This window comes from Piliocolobus tephrosceles, chromosome 11 (genome assembly GCF_002776525.5).
Source record: "Piliocolobus tephrosceles isolate RC106 chromosome 11, ASM277652v3, whole genome shotgun sequence".
In the NCBI taxonomy this organism is placed as follows: domain Eukaryota; kingdom Metazoa; phylum Chordata; class Mammalia; order Primates; family Cercopithecidae; genus Piliocolobus; species Piliocolobus tephrosceles.
Window position 1 is genome coordinate 3,801,643 of NC_045444.1, and position 16,883 is coordinate 3,818,525.

The window sequence follows — 16,883 nt, forward strand, 5'->3', positions numbered from 1 at the left end:
CCACCACACCCAGCCGATACTCCATTTTAAACATTTAACTCTTCTGATGCTTTCCTATGAGTTGCAACTACTCCAATGATGAAATGCACAATCTGTAGTGCATCCAGCAGCAGTGCTAAGCAGAGGATCACATATGGTCTGTTACAACTGAGTTCCCATAGCAGAAAAGTAGCCACAGACAACATATACACATAAGTGTGGCTGCATTCCAGTAAGTCTTTACTTACATACACTGATATGTGAATTCTCTATCATTTTCATGTGCTGTACTTTCCCCCCAACCACTTCAAGAAATAGCCTTTGATGCATTAAAGTGAGATTTTAGAATTCATATTAGCAGTCTCATACCACAATCAGCCAGGGCTACAATTTCCAGTCACAGTGACCAGTTGCCTTGGCTTTGGCCACGCTGTATTCCAAACAATAGTAATGGAAAACCCCATTCTGAACTTGTGTCAACTTCATTCATTTGCCATTCAAAGGCCATTTCTGTGGCATCTATTCACTCAACACTCCATCTTATGGCCAATACACAGCTTGCGAAATGTCGGGCTCCAAATTTTTTCCTGTATAGCTTTTTGTTTGATTATATATAATAGCAAAACAAACCTCATTTTTAAAAATTAAGAAAGGGAAAAATGGCCGGCCTGGTGGCTCATGCTAGGAAACCCAGCACTTTAGGAGGCTGAGGCAAGAGGATCGTTTGACCCCCAGAATTCAAGAACACTGTGGGCAACACAGCGAGACCTGTTTCAACTAAAAAAACAAAAAAGAAACCGGGAAAAACCTAATTAGTTTGATAACTGAATTAATTTTGATATACACTTTTCCATTAAAAAAAAAAAACTGTTTTTTTTTTTTTTTTTTTTTTACAAGAAATGTCTATAGCTGGCCAGGCGTGGTGGCTCATGCCTGTAATCCCAGCATTTTGGGAGGCTGAGGCGGGTGGATCACTTGAGGTCAGGAGTTCAAGACCAGCCTGGCCAACATGGTGAAATCCTGTCTCTGATAATACAAAAATCAGCTGGGCATGGTGGCGCACGCCTGTAATCCCAGGTACTCGGGAGACCGAGGCAGAAGAATCATTTGAACCAGGGAGGTGGAGGTTGTAGTGAGCAGATCGTGCTACTGCAGTCTAGCCTGGGTACCACTGAGTGAGACTCCATCTCTAAACAAACAAATAAGGGGGATGGCAGGTGGTTGTTCAGGGAGAAATACTCAGTTCATCTTGCCATGTACATGTATGTGTTTGAATGCACATGCCCCTTAAGATCAAACACAACAGACTTATGTCTTCACATGGAGAACTTTATCTGATGCTTTCCCAGGGGAAACCAGATGGATGTCCAGATCCCAAGTTCGAGAGATGGTTCAAATAGGGCATTATTGAACAAATACATACTAAATCTTCTATGCACCAGGAACAATTCTAGAGATCTAATCTGCTCTTTACGTGTACTTAAAACCAACTCTATTTTGCATCAGAATACCTAGCCCAATATCATATTAAAGACTTAAAAAATTATAGATGAAAGAATGCTTAGTGGCAATGAATTAAAAAAACATTTTTTTTGAGTGACAATTTTATTCAAGTTCTATGGTACATGTGCACAACGTGCAGGTTACATATGTATGCATGTGCCATGTTGCTGTGCTGCACCCATTAATTCATCATTTACATTAGGTGCATCTCCTAATGCTATCCCTCTGTGTTCCCTCCACCTCAAAACAGGCCCCGGTGTGTGATGTTCCCCATCCTATTGATGTTCCCCATCCTATGTCCATGTGTTCTCATTGTTCAATTCCCACCTATGAGTGAGAACATGTGGTGTTTGGTTTTCTGTCCTTGTGATAGTTTGCTCAGAATGATGGTTTCCAGCTTCATCCATGTCCCTACAAAGGACATGAACTCATCCTTTTTTATGGCTGCATAGTATTCTATGGTGTGTATGTGCCACATTTTTTTTTTTTTTTTTTTGAGATGAAGTTTCACCCTTGTTGCCCAGGCTAGAGTGCAATGGCGGGTTCTCGGCTCACCGCAACCTCAGCCTCCTGGGTTCAAGTGATTCTCCTGCCTCAGCCTCCTGAGTAGCTGGGATTACAGGCATGCACCACCACCCCGGCTAATTTTGTATTTTTAGTAGAGACAGGGTTTCTCCATGTTGGTCAGGCTGGTCTTGAACTCACGACCTTAGGTAATCCACCTGCCTTGGCCTCCCAAAGTGCTGGGATTACAGGTGTGAGCCACAGTGCCCGGCAGGTGCCACAATGTCTTAATCCAGTCTGTCATTGATGGATATTTGGGTTGGTCCCAAGTCTTTGCTATTGTGAATAGTCCCGCACTAAACATACAGGTGCATGTGTCTTTATAGCAGCATGATTTATAATCCTTTGGGTATATACCCAGTAATGGGATGGCTGGGTCAAAGGGTATTTCTAGTTCTAGATCCTTGAAGAATCACCACACTGTCTTTCACAATGGTTGAACTAGTTTACAGACCCACCGACAGTGTAAAAGTGTTCCTCTTTCTCCACATCCTCTCCAGCACCTGTTTCCTGACTTTTTAATGATTGCCATTCTAACTGGTGTCTGTTTTTGGAGATGGAGTTTCACTCTTGTTGCCCAGCCTGTAGTGCAATGGCACGATCTTGACTCACTGTAACTTCCAACTCTTGGGTTCAAGCAATTCTCCTGCCTCAGCTTCCCGAGTAGCTGGGATTACAGGCATCTGCCACCATGGCTGGCTAATTTTGTATTTTTAGAAGAGATGGGGTTTCTCCATGTTGGTGAGGCTGGTCTTGAACTCCTGACCTCAGCTGATCTGCCCACCTCAGCCCCCCAAAGTGCTGGGATTACAGGTGTGAGCCACTGTGCCCAGCTTTTTTTTTTTTTTCGAGAGACAGGGTCTTGCTCTGTCACTCTGGCTGGAGTGCAATGGTGCAACCACAGGTCACTGTAGCCTCAAACTCCTGGGCTCAGTGATCCTTCCACCTCAGTCTCCTAAGTAGGTGGGACTACAGGAATGCGTTGCCATGCCCAGCTCATTTTTTTTTTTTTTTTTGAGACAGAGTCTTGCTCTGTCACCAGGCTGGAGTGCAGTGACGTGATCTTGGCCCACTGCAACCTCCGCCTCCTGGGTTCAAGTGATTCTCCTGCCTCAGCCTCCCAGGTAGCTGGGACTACAGGTATGTGCCACCACGCCCACCTAATTTTTGTGTTTTTAGTAGAGACGGGGTTTCACCATGCTGGCCAGGATGCTCTTAATCTCTTGACTTTATGATCCACCTGCCTCGGCCTCCCAAAGTACTGGGATTACAGGTGTGAGTCACCATGCCCAGCCTCATTTTAAAAATTTTTTGTAGAGGGGGGCTCTCATCATGTTGCCCAGGCTGGTCTCCAACTCCTGGCCTTAAATGATCCTCCTGCCTCAGCCTCCCAAAGAGATGGGATAACAGGCATGAGCTACAACATCTGAAAGCAATGTTTTTAATGAATCTGAATTCGCTAATGAAGGGGAAAATTTACTATTTTTTTCCCCAATGACTCCCAAGTCCTACTCGCAAACAAATATATCGTAGAAAAAAGTTTAGGCCGGGCGCGGTGGCTCAAGCCTGTAATCCCAGCACTTTGGGAGGCCGAGACAGGCGGATCACGAGGTCAGGAGATCAAGACCATCCTGGCTATCACGGTGAAACCCCGTCTCTACTAAAAATACAAAAAAAAAAAAAACTAGCCAGGCGAGGTGGCGGGCGCCTGTAGTCCCAGCTGCTTGGGAGGCTGAGGCAGGAGAATGGCGTAAACCCGGGAGGCGGAGCTTGCAGTGAGCTGAGATCTGGCCACTGCACTCCAGCCTGGGCGACAGAGCGAGACTCCGTCTCAACAAACAAACAAACAAACAAACAAACAAAAAAAAGAAAAAAGTTTAATTGCTGGTTATTGTTTGAATCTTGAAATACAATTCCTCACTGATGATACTGGTATAAAATGGTGGTTATTAATCCATGCTAGCACAACCAAAACTAACGTAACATTATTGGTAAAAATTAGTCATTTTTGAATCTCGATTAAAATCTGAACACATAAAACAAACCTGTGCTAACACTGGAACTGCCTTCTCACTCTACATATAAACTTCCAGCTTTAACCATTTCACGTTGAAATCTAAAGCATCCCCATGAGTTAAATGTCACTGACAAACCATGTAGGTAGACAAACAAGATTGGTGGTCTTTAACTGCTGGTGACAGAAAAGGCTGCAGTTTAGTACTTAAACCTGCAGTTAGTGGTTAACTTTCTACCCAGGCAGAGTAAACTAAGGATAGCTATGAAACATCAAAAGAAAACTAGAGGCCAGGACAAAGAGGCAGTGTCAGCCAACCCAATGCAAGCTGGTATGCACCCCTGTATTTCAGCCAAGGGCAGGCAATCCAAAATTACAGACTGCTTTTCTTAACTTGACCAAACAGTGTATTTTTCCTCTGAAAATCTTGTCAAAGGTTGCATTTCATTGCACCTAGTAAAATACAAAGTCCACTCTCATAAAAATATTATATTTTTCAGAAGAAATATAATACACTGAAAATCACTTATTGCTTTTTCTTCGTCTTTTTTTCCGTGAATGTGTAGGTGTTTGAGTCTCTTGTATTTCTTCTTTTACACAGGATATGGGCTGTTTGAAAACTATTTCATTATCTTTATCATCATCATTCAGTTCAGCCACTTCAGATTTTCTCCTCTCCAAAAATGTTGGTGTACAAACTGGTGTGGGGCCCTGGATTCAACAAGTAAAGATTGTAATACAGAAATGTAGACCAAGATTATCACTTACCCCAAAAATATCACCTCTCCTCTATTTTTACAAGTTGTGCCCCATTATTTTAGGTCTGTTTCCATCTTTTGGTGATACTATTGTAAAGAATAAAGAACTCAGATGCCTATCAAAATTAGTACAGAAATTCACAATTAACAAATATAGCATGTTCCATTACAAGGTTTTAGGCAGAAGATTGCTAAATCAACAATAAAGATCTACCAAATGTCACAATATTTAATTTGAAATCTTAAAATGAGAGTAGCAGAAACTACTTTTCCTTCTTCAAATTATTTCTATAATATCTGGTACCCGGAAGATTGAAAACCATTTTACCTGGCTATCCACAGTCTTCTCAAGAGTGTCAGGAGTACCTAGGACTTTTTTCTTCTTCTTACGTAAAACCTTAAAATAAATTTTAAAAGATATCAATTTGAATACTGATCAGCTATGGTAGTCTTGAATGTTTTCCTATTTCTCCTTCTCTAATATCTTACATGTAAAATGATAAAAAACATTTTACCTGGCCTTTTGTAGACGTCTGACGATTAGTTTTTGAAATACTTTCCGTTTTCTGTAAAATCTTTAATAAAGAAGTTATAAATTGACAATCTCATATCTTTTCTTTCTAAACTTAGCATTAGATCCTCATATATATTATTAATAAATCCTCCCTAAATGACAGAGTATTTCAATTTAAAAATCAAAACTCATAAATATAGTGAATTATCTCAAGTAAAGGGCAAAACTAGGAAAAACCCAGTAGAGGAACTGACAGAGCTGCAGAGGTTGAAGGGAAGGCCAAAACCTAGAGCTCACTGATTCACAGAATCCTGAATTCAGGAGGGTGCAAGCAAGAAGAATGTGCAAAGGCAGGCCACCCCCATCTCCACTAAGTCACAAACAGGGTACAGGAAAAGCAGTGCTTGCATGCCTCTTACCAAGTTTCACTGTCTCAGTTCCCAAATGGTTCACAAGAGCACCAGGGCCTAAGGCCGTGGTGAAATGTTCTAATACTATTAAAGACAATATTTGGAATTTGGGCAAAAAGTTAACCACCGAGAATTGAGCCAAAGGAGAATAACAGTCATCTAGTTTCTGGATAAGGTTAAAAACCTAGTAAATTGGCTGGCCCAGTGGCTCACACCTATAATCTCAGCACTTTGGGAGGCCGAGGTGGGTGGATCTCAGGAGTTCGAGACCAGGGTAGCTAACATGGTGAAACTCCGTTGCTACTAAAAAAATACAAAAAATTAGCTGGGTGTGGTGGTGTGCACCTGTAGTCCCAGCTACTCAGGGGGCTGAGGCAGGAGAATCGCTTGAACCGGGGAGGCGGAGGTTGCAGTGAGCCAAGATAGCGCCACTGCACTCCAGCCTGGGCAACAGAGGGAGACTGTCTCAAAAAAGAAAAGAAAAGAATAAGACCCTTACCTATACTAGCCATACCATAATGAGCTTCATTCTTGATCTATAATAAAAGACACAGCTCTCCTTACCGTGACAGATGGACGAAATGTTCAGTGTTTTGGTATTTACTTATAGCATACAGTAAATCAAAGACTTAATTCTGGCAGTGTCACCTCTGAATGACAATCTTTTTCTTTTTTTAGAGATATGGTCTTGCTCTATTGCTGAGGCTGGAGTGCAATGGTACAATCACAGCTCACTGTAAACTTTAAATCCTAGGCTCAGGAGATCCTCTTGCCTCAGCCTCCTGAGTAGCAAGGACTACAGACACACACTACCTCAGTTGGCTAATAAATGGCAATCTAAGAGTATTATAGTTTTCAGTTAAATAGTGGGTTTACTTCAGTAACTTAAAAAACAGATTATGTAAGTTAAACAAATCAGATTATCTCCTTAAAAGAAGTTTCCTCTTCTAGCCGGGTACGGTGGCTCACTCCTGTAATCCTAACACTTTAGGAGGCCAAGGCGGGTGGATCACACGAGGTCGGTAGTTCGAGACCAGCCTGGCCAACATGGTGAAATCCTGTCTCTACTAAAAATGCAAAAAGTAGCTGGGCCTGGAGGTGGGCGCCTGTAATTCCAGCCACTTGGGAGGCTGAGACAGGCGAATCACTTTAACGTGGGAGGAGTTTGCAGTGAGCCGAGATTCTGCCACTGCACTCCAGCCTGGGCAACAGAGGCTCTGTCTCAAACAACAACAACAAAAAACAACTTTCCTCTTCTGTATAATGGAAATAACAGAATCTGGTCTCATAATGTTTTAGGAAGAACCTACGTGGAATGTTTCAAAAGTTTAGTCAGGCCAGGCATGGTGGCTCACACCTGTACTCTCAGCACTTCTGGAGGCGAGGTGGACGGATCACATGAGGTCAAGAGTTCGAGACCTGACTGACCAACATGGTGAAATCCCATTTCTACTAAAAATACAAAAAATTAGCCAGGTATGGTAGTGCACACCTGTAATCTCAGCTACTCGTGAGGGTGAGGAAGGAGAATCAGTTGAACCTGGGAGGTGGAGGTTGCAGTGAGCTGAGATTGTGCCACTGCACTCCAGCCTGGGCAATAGAGCAAGACTCTTGTCTCCAAAAAAAGAAAGAAAAAAAAAGTTTAGTCAAAAAACTGGCTGGGCACAGTGGCTCACGCCTATAATCCCAACCCTTTGGGAGGCTGAGGTGGGTGGATCACCTGAGGTCAGGAGTTCGAGACCAGCCTGGCCAACATGGAGAAACCCTGTCTCTACTCAAAATGTAAAAACTAGCCAGGCATGGTGGTGTGCACCTGTAATCCCAGCTACTTGGGAGGCTACAGGCAGGAGAATCGCTTGAACCCAGGATGTGGAGGTTGAAGTGAGCCAAGATTGTGATAAGCACTAGGCTAGGTCCTTTACAAGGTACAAAGTCGCCCCTTCCCCTCCCCACAACAAACCACAAAAAAGATTTCATGAATATTTACCAAGGAAGGAAAATCATAATCAATTCCTTTTTTAGCTAATTTCTTCCTGAGTAATCTTTCTTTCTTTTTAAATCGCTCCTCCATCCGTAGCTTTTGTGTTAGTGTCCGATTCCGATTATACCGCTTCACTGATGGATGTGATGGCTGCTTAAATGGAATGTTCCAGTCTTTAAAGAGTTCTTTATGTACTTTCTCAGGTGGCATAAAATGACCTATTTTTAAAAAGAAAAAAACATAAAAAGTTTCAACCAAACGGTAGGAAAGAGATTTTAATGTTAACTTTAGAATCTCCCCAGTGCCATTCCTCACATAACAAAATGATGTGGCTGGGTACAGTGGCTTACACCTGTAATCCCAGCTTCTCTCACAGCAATGGGAAGTGAATAGAGACACTACCTGGTCAGCCTCATCAGCTGTGAACTTGGGTACCTAAGACGGCCACATGCTACCATGGGCACAGGGAGGCCAGAAACTTCGCTTTGGCTCCCAAGGGCAGCAGGATCTGGACAGGGATGCTCTCTGTACCCTCCGGACTGCAGGGTAGGGGCTGCGCTGGCTCCTTTCTGCAGGGTAGCTCCTTTCTGTAGGACGAACCTGCACTGGCTGCTTCCTGCAAGACGAACTACTCATCTGGTGCTATTGCTCCTCTGCTCCCTCTGGCTTCTCTTATGTGGAAGAGCTGCAGCCACTGCCATTTAGACAGATTTTGCAACGTGATTCCTGACCTTTGATGCTATCCCCACTGCCCTCATGATAAATTCTGAACTGGCTGACTTAGAAGGCCCTCAGTAACCTGACCTGAAGCCTCTTCCTGCTCCCTCATCTCTTGCTACTTTTCCTCACATTCTCTCACAGCCGAATGGTTAGGCACCTTTGGTTTGGCATTCACTGTCCCTCAGCCAGGAATGGTCTGTCTTCACTGCTGTCCCCTTCACCTGACTCACTCCTGTTTAGTCTTCAGGTTTCAATGTCAATGCTACTTCCTCAGAGAAGCCTTTCACAGCCCATAAGGATGGATTAGCTGCTCCTCCCGTGTGTCCCCAAGGTAACTTGTTCAGTTCCATTGAGGGTAAAAACAGCTCTCAGGCTGGGAGATTTTAAAATTCCAATTAGAATCTGCCTGCAACATACACTGAAGTCCCTGCACCATTCTGTAAGAGTCATCCCAGAGATGAAGTGGCATGTCCAAGCAGCTGGGCAAGGCGCCCTTCCCACCACAGCCACCCACCAACAGCAGCCACCCAGGCAACCCTGCAGTAAGACAGGAGCACTTACACTCCAGGAGTCTTTCACCAAACAGGTAGTTGTTCATTGTTTCAGCAACTATCTTGGCAACATCCTCAGACTCAAACTCCACAAATGCATAGCCTTTGCTATTTCCAGTCTGCAACAGAGAATTCGCCACAAAAAGTAGATCAAATTTGAATGCATCATCAAATTCCTAAAATGCCATTATTTTAAATAATGTATATTAGCCCCTTATCAAATATTACCACACACTTAATTCTAACTTCAATTCACATATTCTGGGGACTGTTATGGGAAAAAGAAAAGATGCAAGAATCTGGACACACAGCTGATTTTGTGGTATTCTTGGGATTTTGGTTACATGTGATAAATACACAGTTCCTATGGCTGGAATTTATTCAGTAACAACACCCCATGGTATAAAAAAAGTCTTCAACTTAAAAGCCACATGGCTTAACAGTGGGAATCAGGAGGCTCATTTCTAGCACCAGTTGTGTCAGTAACAAGCAACTTGGACACTTCCACAACTGAGTCTCAGCTTAATTATCTTCAACAGGCGGATTCTTGGAAAAATTTAAATCCCTCAAAATCCATTTATAATCTCAACACTCAAAAGGGAGGGGAAGGCCAGGCGTAGTGACTCACGCCTGTAATCCTAGCACTTTGGAAGGCTGAGGAGGGTGGATCACCTGAGGTCAGGAGTTCAAGACCAGCCTGGTCAACATGGTGAAACCCCATCTCTACTAAAAATACAAAAAATTCACTTTGGGAGGCCGAGGCGGTCCGGGGTTCGAGATCAGCCTGGCCAACACAGTGAAACACCATCTCTACTAAAGATACAAAAAATTAGCTGGGCTTGGTGACATGCACCTGTAATCCCAGCTACTCAGGAGGCAGAGCTGGGAGAATCGCTTGAACCCGAGAGGCGGAGGTTGTAGCGAGCTGAGATCGTGCTACTGCACTCCAGCCTGGGCGACAGAGCAAGACTCCATCTCAAAAAAGAAGAAGTAGGCCAAGTGAGGTGGTTCATGCCTATAATCCCAGCACTTTGGGAGGCCGAGTTGGGTGGATCACCTGAGGTCAGGGGTTCGAGACCAGCCTGGCCAAAATGGTGAAATCCTGTCTCTACTAAAAATACAAAAATTAGGCCAGGTACAGTGGCTCACATCTGTAATCCCCGCACTTTGGGAGGCTGAGGTGGGAGGACCACCTGAGGTCAGGAGTTCGAAACCATCCTGACCAATATGGTGAAACCCCATCTCTACTAAATATACAAAAATTAGCCGGGGGTGGTGGCATGCGCCTATAATCCCAGCTATTCAGGAGACTGAGGCAGGAGAATCGCTTGAACCCGAGAGGCTGAGGGCGCAGTGAGCCAAGATCGTGCCACTGCACTCCAGCCTGGGCAAGAGTGAGACTCCGTTTTGGGGGAAAAAAAAAAAAGCCAGCACGGTGGCTCACGCTTGTAACTCCAGCACTTTGGGAGGCCAAGGCAAGCGGATCATGAGGTCAGGAGATCGAGACCATCCTGACTCACACAGTGACACCCCCTTTCTACTAAAAAAAATACAAATTAGCTGGGTGTGGTGGCGGGCGCCTGTGGTCCCAGCTACTCGGGAGGCTGAGGCAGGAGAATGGCATGAACCCGGGAGGCAGAGCTTGCAGTGAGCCAAGATCACGCCACTGCACTCCAGCCTGGGTGATGGAGCGAGACTCTGTCTCAAAAAAAAAAGGAAAAGTTAGCCAGGCATGGTGGCGGGCACCTATAATCCCAGCTAGTCTGGAGGCTGGGGCAGGAGAATCGCTTGAACCTGGGAGGCAGAGGTCACAGTCAGCTGAGGAACTGCGCCACTGCACTCCAGCACGGGCGACAGAGCGAGACTCCGTCTCAAGCGAAACAAAATAACAACCAAAAAACCCCTGAATAGAATGAAATAGAAAATCAGCGAATCACACAAAACAAGTTTAAATATTGTCTCATTTGGCTTTTATTTCAGTTATGCTTACATGCATGTGTATGTGTGCTGGTTTGTGCTATAAAACTTTTGAAAACCCTCATCTTCTCTGTGATGGTAAAAACTTACTTGTTATTGTGAGCCAGTCTGCAAAACGCTCTTCTAGAAAAATCTGCTTATACCTGCACAAAGATTGTTCCTAGCAGCTTCATGTAAAGTTATAAATAGTAAAAAACCTAATGTTCAGGCTAGGCACAGTGTCTCACTCACACTTGTAATTTCAGCACCTTGGGAGGCTGAGGTGGGCAGATCACCTGAGGTCAGGAGTTTGAGACCAGCCTGGCCAAAACATGGTGAAACACCGTTTCTACTGAAAATATAAAAATTAGCCAGGTGCAGTGGCCAGTACCTGTAATCTCAGCCACTTAGGAGGATGAGGCAGGAGAATCACTTGAATCTGGGAGGCGGAGGCTGCAGTGAGCCGAGATCATCCCACTGCACTACAGCTGCCTGGTGACAAGAGTGAGATTGTCTCAGGAAAAAAAAAAACTCAAAACAAAACCTAATGTTCAATAGGAGCGTGGATAAACTTTAGTTACCTAAGTAACAAGCAATGATGATAACAAAGGCACTAGTTACACGGATGAGTAAAAAAATTCAGCTGAAGAATGATACAAATAATATAATTTTAAAATAATACTATATGTACATTTATATATGTACACATACGTATTGTAGCACATATATACATAGATACAGTAAAAACTTATAAACATATATAGCAATGAAAACTGAATTTGTGGCCAGGAGCGATGGCTCACGCCTGTAATCCCAGCACTTTGGGTGGCAGAGGTGGGAGGATCACAAGGTCAGGAGTTCGAGAACAGCCTGGCCAACTAATGAAACCCTGTCTCTACTAAAAACACACACAACAAAGTAGCCAGGTGTGGTGGCAGGTGCCTGTAATCCCAGCTACTTGGGAGGGGGAGGCAAGGAGAATCACTTGAACCTGGGAGGCGGAGGTTGCAGTGAGCTGAGATCGCACCATTGCACTCCAGCCCGGGTGACAGTGCAAGCCTCTGTCTCAAAAAAAAGAAAACGGAATTTGTGAATTTAATTCCCTAATTAAAGGAAAAGGTGAAGAGCACTGGGAAGGGTACAAAAGGGACCTCAATTCTACCTATAATCTGTATCTTTAGGACAACTAACAGATGATGGATGCACACCCTATCCCCTAGATGCTAAATCAAATAGGTGCCTATGGCTACAACCAAAGTTTATGTGTGGGGAAAGAAAATAAAGTGGGTCACTCTTCTACTGAAACAAGCTACGTTCAGCTTTTTCTCATCAGAAGGCATGACACAACAGTAATTATACTTAGTGTTTATTGTGTGCCAAGGACTTTATATTCAATATTTCATTTAACCTTTGACTAAATACTCCCAGGAAGTTTTACTCATATTTAACAGATCACAACACTGAAGCATGGTAAGGTCATATCACTCTAGTAAAGTGTAGAGCCTGGCCCTAAACCTCGGCAGTCCAACTCCAGAGTCCTCATCTCTAACTATTCACTATATAAACCTTTGCTATTATAAGGATGCTTGTATCAGAGGCTAATACAAAAAGATGTATAAACCTGGGCCTCATATTGAAGTTCATCTACCAGGACTGTTAATTTAATGTAAGGATTTGGAGAAATATAAAAAACAAACTTTTACAATAATATTGATTTTGCTCCTGTGGCTGTTTCAGATTCTAAACCTCCACTCTCCTTTTTGGAATGAAATCTGATAAGCAGTAATGTGTACGTGAATGTGCTCTTTGATGTCAAGAATCATACACATTTGAAAAACAAAACATCAAATCCAACTTTAAAAATCTTACCCTTTTACTTCTGGACAGTCTGAACCGTGTCACAGTGCCAAACTGGGAGAAATATGAAAAGATCTGGGTTTCGTTAAGTAGGTTAGGTAGGTGGCGCACATAGACTACTCCAGGAGTAAGTTTTTCTTGTTTTTTTCGCTGAAGACATAAAGACCAGGTAAATTAAATATTTTTTAAATAAGAAAATCACATTGTAACAAAACTTACAAAACCCCTAGCCCTAGGCCCAAGAACCTACTCTGCATTTCCACTTGCCACAGTAGTAATTAAAGAAGTGGCTGTTTAGTGTCTGTCTCCCCACAAAGGCCATGGTCAAGCAGTAATCAACTATCTTTCCAGCCTGGCATCCCAGCACCCATTATAATATTAGTGCTCAATGACTACATCAATCAACGGATAAGCAAGGACATCTTTGAACAAGCCATTTTAGATCTTCTGCCCGGAGAACTCTACATAAATATAGCCTTCAATTTTGTATGCATATTACTGTTTACTCGCACTTCATCGAAAAATTTTCAAGACGCTTGTTAACTCTCACAATACAGATTAGCCTTTCAGCGTCTCAACCATCATACTCTTACCTCTGTAACAAGAACTTCTACGTTTTCCTGTGTATTTTATGCTAAAAACCACAGAAAGTATAAGCGATGTCAGGGGCCCTAGTCAGCAAGCGGAACCTGGCAACTACTCTATTTTAATAACTCCCAGATCACCAACCCGGCATACAAACCTCCCGAATGTGTTAAGTCTGGGACTCCCATTTTCGGGGGAAACGCGGAAGCGTGACAGGTCTAACCTGGAGATAACCTGTGATATGGGAACCTATTCCCTACAGCTGGTTCCCTCCACTGCTTCCCTCACCCCAATACTTCCCCCTTACCCTCCACATGAAGGCTCCAAGGCCTCAGCGGCCAAATCTCTCCATCATTTACCGACCAGCGTAACCCCTTTAGTCTCAGAAACCGTGGCCTGCAAGCTTAAGAGGTGGATCCCTGATTCGGTCAAATCCGCTAGGGATACTCTGGAAGTAATGAAGGCGTGAGCGAAGGCAAAGGGAGTTCGGGCGGGGAACCGCGCAACCCCAGATACCCCCTAGACCTGTCCGTCGCCCCCGCTCGCAGCCTGGACCAGGGTGCCTGCTCACCTGGGTTATACGCTTGCGAACCTGCGCCACCTCCTTTTGAAACTCGGCATCTTCCTGCGGGTTAAGCGACAGCATCTGCCCAGCTGGGCCAGAAAAAGCCGCCATGCCAAAAGCGACCAACACTAACTCCACGCGGCGCTCCCGGAAACGACGGGCTCCCAGCTCCTCTGAGGCGGAAGTAGAGGCAGGACAGGGGCGTGGCGAAGCGCGGAGGCGAGGCGTGGCGACGGGTGGGGAGGGCCATGAGTCGCGCGCGGGGTTGGAGCAGGAGTTGCACGGAGAAGCGGGGGTGGGGCACGAGGCGCGGGGCGCGGGACTGGGCATAAATTGTGCCGCGGTGCGAGGGCGGGGCACGAGGCCTGGCGAGGGGCGGGGAGACGCATGAGTCTCGCGGAGGCGCGGCAACGGACGTGAGTTGCGCCGAGGCGCGGGTGGGGAACGGGACGCGGGGGGGGGGGGGGGGGGCGGGGCGGGGGTGGTGGACGGAGCGGTGGAGGGGGCAGCCGTGGGGTCTGCGGCTGGGGGAGCTTCCACGCCCTCCGCTGTAGGGGCGCCGATTGGCTTGGCTTAAGAGTGCCTGAAACAATTACCTTCACGGCGCCGATTGGCTTGGCTTAAGAGTGCCTGAAACAATTACCTTCACGCCTACTTTGAAAGGCGGTCTAAAATTACAGAACAGTACCTGTGCCCTTGAGATGCTGCTCACATTCCTCAATTTGCTTATTATTATTTTCGAGACAGAGTTTCGCTCTGGTTGCCCCAGCTGCAGTGAAATGGCACAATCTGAAGTCACTGCAACTTCTGCCTTCAGAGTTCAAGTGATTCTCCTGCCTCAGTCTCCGGAGTAGCTGGGATTACTGGCATCCGCACCACGCCGGACTGGCTTATTTTTAGTAGAAATGGGTTTTCACCATATTGGTCAGGCTGGTCTGGAAGTCCTGACCTCAGGTGATCTACCCGCCTCAACCTCCCAAAGTGCTGGGATAACAGGCGTGAGCCACCGTGCCCAGCCCTAATTTGGTTATTCTTTCACTCACTAGTGTGTGAGCCCCTCCTGTGTGGCGACCTTTAGAGAACTTACAGCCTGGGGCAGCATGGCTGCTTTGAGAGATGGAAGAGCCTCGTGGGGGAGAGGCACACTGGGTGACGCAGTAGAGTCCCCCTTAGGAGGTGGCATTGGCAGCGAAGCCTGAAGGCTAAGGAGCAGGGTCTGGAGAACTGAGGCCCTGCCATCTACTGGATCAGACAGGCCTACACATGTGTTCCTAGGTATAGAAAGGAGGACCGGGCAGTGGGATTGGAGCCCAACATAGGAGGGAAGAGCTCCGAGGGGGCAGGCTGGAGTCCCATGGCTCTGTGTGGTGTCAAAGTATGAAACTGGGGTTTTGTTGTAAATGCGAGGGAGTGGTTGGGTTTTAAGCGAGGCTGTGGCTGTTTACACCTTTTGTGTCCAGAACTGGTGGATTCTTGGTCTCCCTGACTTTGAGAATGAAGCCACAGACCCTCGTGGTGAGTGTTACAGTTCTTAAAGATGGTGTGTCCAGAGTTTGTTCCTTCTGATGTTCGGACATGTTCAGAGTTTGTTCCTTCTGGTGGGTTTGTGGTCTCACTGGCTTCAGGAGTGAAGCTGCAGACCTTTGTGGTGTTACATCTCTTAAAGGCCGTGGGTCTGGAGTTGTTCATGCCTCCTGGTGGGTTCGTGGTCTTGCTGGTTTGAGGAGTGAAGCTGTAAACCTTTGTGGTGTTACAGCTCATAATGGCGGTGCACACCCAAAGAGTGAGCAGCAGCAACATTCATTGCAACAGCAAAAGAACAAAGCTTCCACAGCCTACAAAGGAACCTAAGCAAGTTGCCACTGCTGGCTGGGGCAGCCTTCTTTTATTCACTTATCTGACCCCACCCACATCCTGCTGATTGGTCCATTTTGCAGAGAGCTAATTGGTCCATTTTAACAGAGTGCTGATTGGTGTGTTTACAAACCTTGAGCTAGACACAGTGCTGATTGGTGTATTTACAATCTGTAGCTAGACATAAAAGTTCTCCAAGTCCCCACCAGACTCAGGAGCCCAGCTGGCTTCCCCTAGTGGATCCAGCACAGGGGACACAGGCAGAGCTGCCCGCCAGTCCCGCGCCGTGTGCCTGCACTCCTCAGCCCTTGGGTGGTGGATGGGAACGGGCACCACCCAGCAGGGGGCTGCACCCATTGGGGAGGCTCAGGCTGCACGGGAGCCCACGGTGGGGCATGGCGGGCTGCAGGTCCCTAGCACTGCCCTGGGGGAGGCAGCTGAGGCCTGGCAAGAATTCGAGCACAGCGTGGGTGGGCTGGCACTGATGGGAAACCTGGCACACCCTCCACAGCTGCTAGCCTGGGTGCTAAGCCCCTCACTGCCGCTCCAGTGCAGGGCTGGCCGAGCCTGCGCCCACCCAGAACTCGCGCTGGCCCTCCAGCTCCGCAGGCAGCCCGGGTTCCTGCCTGCCTCTCTCCCTCCACACCTCCCCTCAAGCAGAGGGAGCCTGCTGGGACAGCGCAGAGAGGGGCTCCCACAGTGCAGCCACAGGGCTGAAGAGCTCCTCCAGCGCGGCCAGAGCGGAGGCCGAGATTGAGCGAGGGCTGCTAGCACGCTGTCACCTCTCACTGTCTTTTTTTTTTTTTTTTTTTGAGGCGGAGTCTTGCTCTGTTGCCCGGACTGGAGTGCAGTGGCCGGATCTCAGCTCACTGCAAGCTCCGCCTCCCGGGTTTACGCCATTCTCCTGCCTCAGCCTCCCCAGTAGCTGAGACTACAGGCGCCCGCCACCTCGCCCGGCTAGTTTTTGTATTTTTAGTAGATACGGGGTTTCACCGTGTTAGCCAGGATGGTCTCGATCTCCTGACCTCGTGATCTGCCCGTCTCGGCCTCCCAAAGTGCTGGGATTACAGGC

General features: G+C 46.3%; 1 protein-coding gene across 2 annotated transcripts; it reads right to left on the minus strand.

The window, feature by feature from the left end:
• Positions 1 to 3,913: 3,913 nt before the first annotated feature.
• NIFK (nucleolar protein interacting with the FHA domain of MKI67) lies at positions 3,914 to 14,237 on the minus strand. Of its 2 annotated transcripts, none has more exons than XM_023185219.2 (7): positions 13,964 to 14,237; positions 12,820 to 12,861; positions 9,005 to 9,113; positions 7,730 to 7,941; positions 5,334 to 5,393; positions 5,147 to 5,215; positions 3,914 to 4,771 (listed from the first exon to the last, which is right to left on the minus strand). In XM_023185219.2, exons 1-7 carry the CDS (start codon positions 14,066 to 14,068, stop codon positions 4,583 to 4,585), a joined length of 786 nt encoding a protein of 261 aa, XP_023040987.2. In that variant the 5' UTR covers positions 14,069 to 14,237; the 3' UTR covers positions 3,914 to 4,582. The 2 variants fall into 2 exon arrangements, with proteins under 2 accessions (XP_023040987.2, XP_023040986.2); XM_023185218.2 differs by having other exon boundaries at positions 12,820 to 12,957; positions 13,964 to 14,233.
• Between the last annotated feature and the right edge of the window lie 2,646 nt (positions 14,238 to 16,883).

What these genes read in the sequence shown, in the direction of transcription:
- NIFK (XM_023185218.2), bottom strand. Translation starts at nt 14,068, where the DNA reads ATGGCGGCTTTTTCTGGCCCAGCTGGGCAGATGCTGTCGCTTAACCCG. An exon ending in GACTGTCCAGAAGTAAAAGG is followed by an intron (nt 9,114 to 12,819) that starts GTAAGATTTTTA and finishes TCTCTGTTGCAG; the next exon opens with ACTGGAAATAGCAAAGGCTA. An exon ending in AGACGTCTACAAAAGGCCAG is followed by an intron (nt 5,216 to 5,333) that starts GTAAAATGTTTT and finishes ATTTATTTTAAG; the next exon opens with GTTTTACGTAAGAAGAAGAA.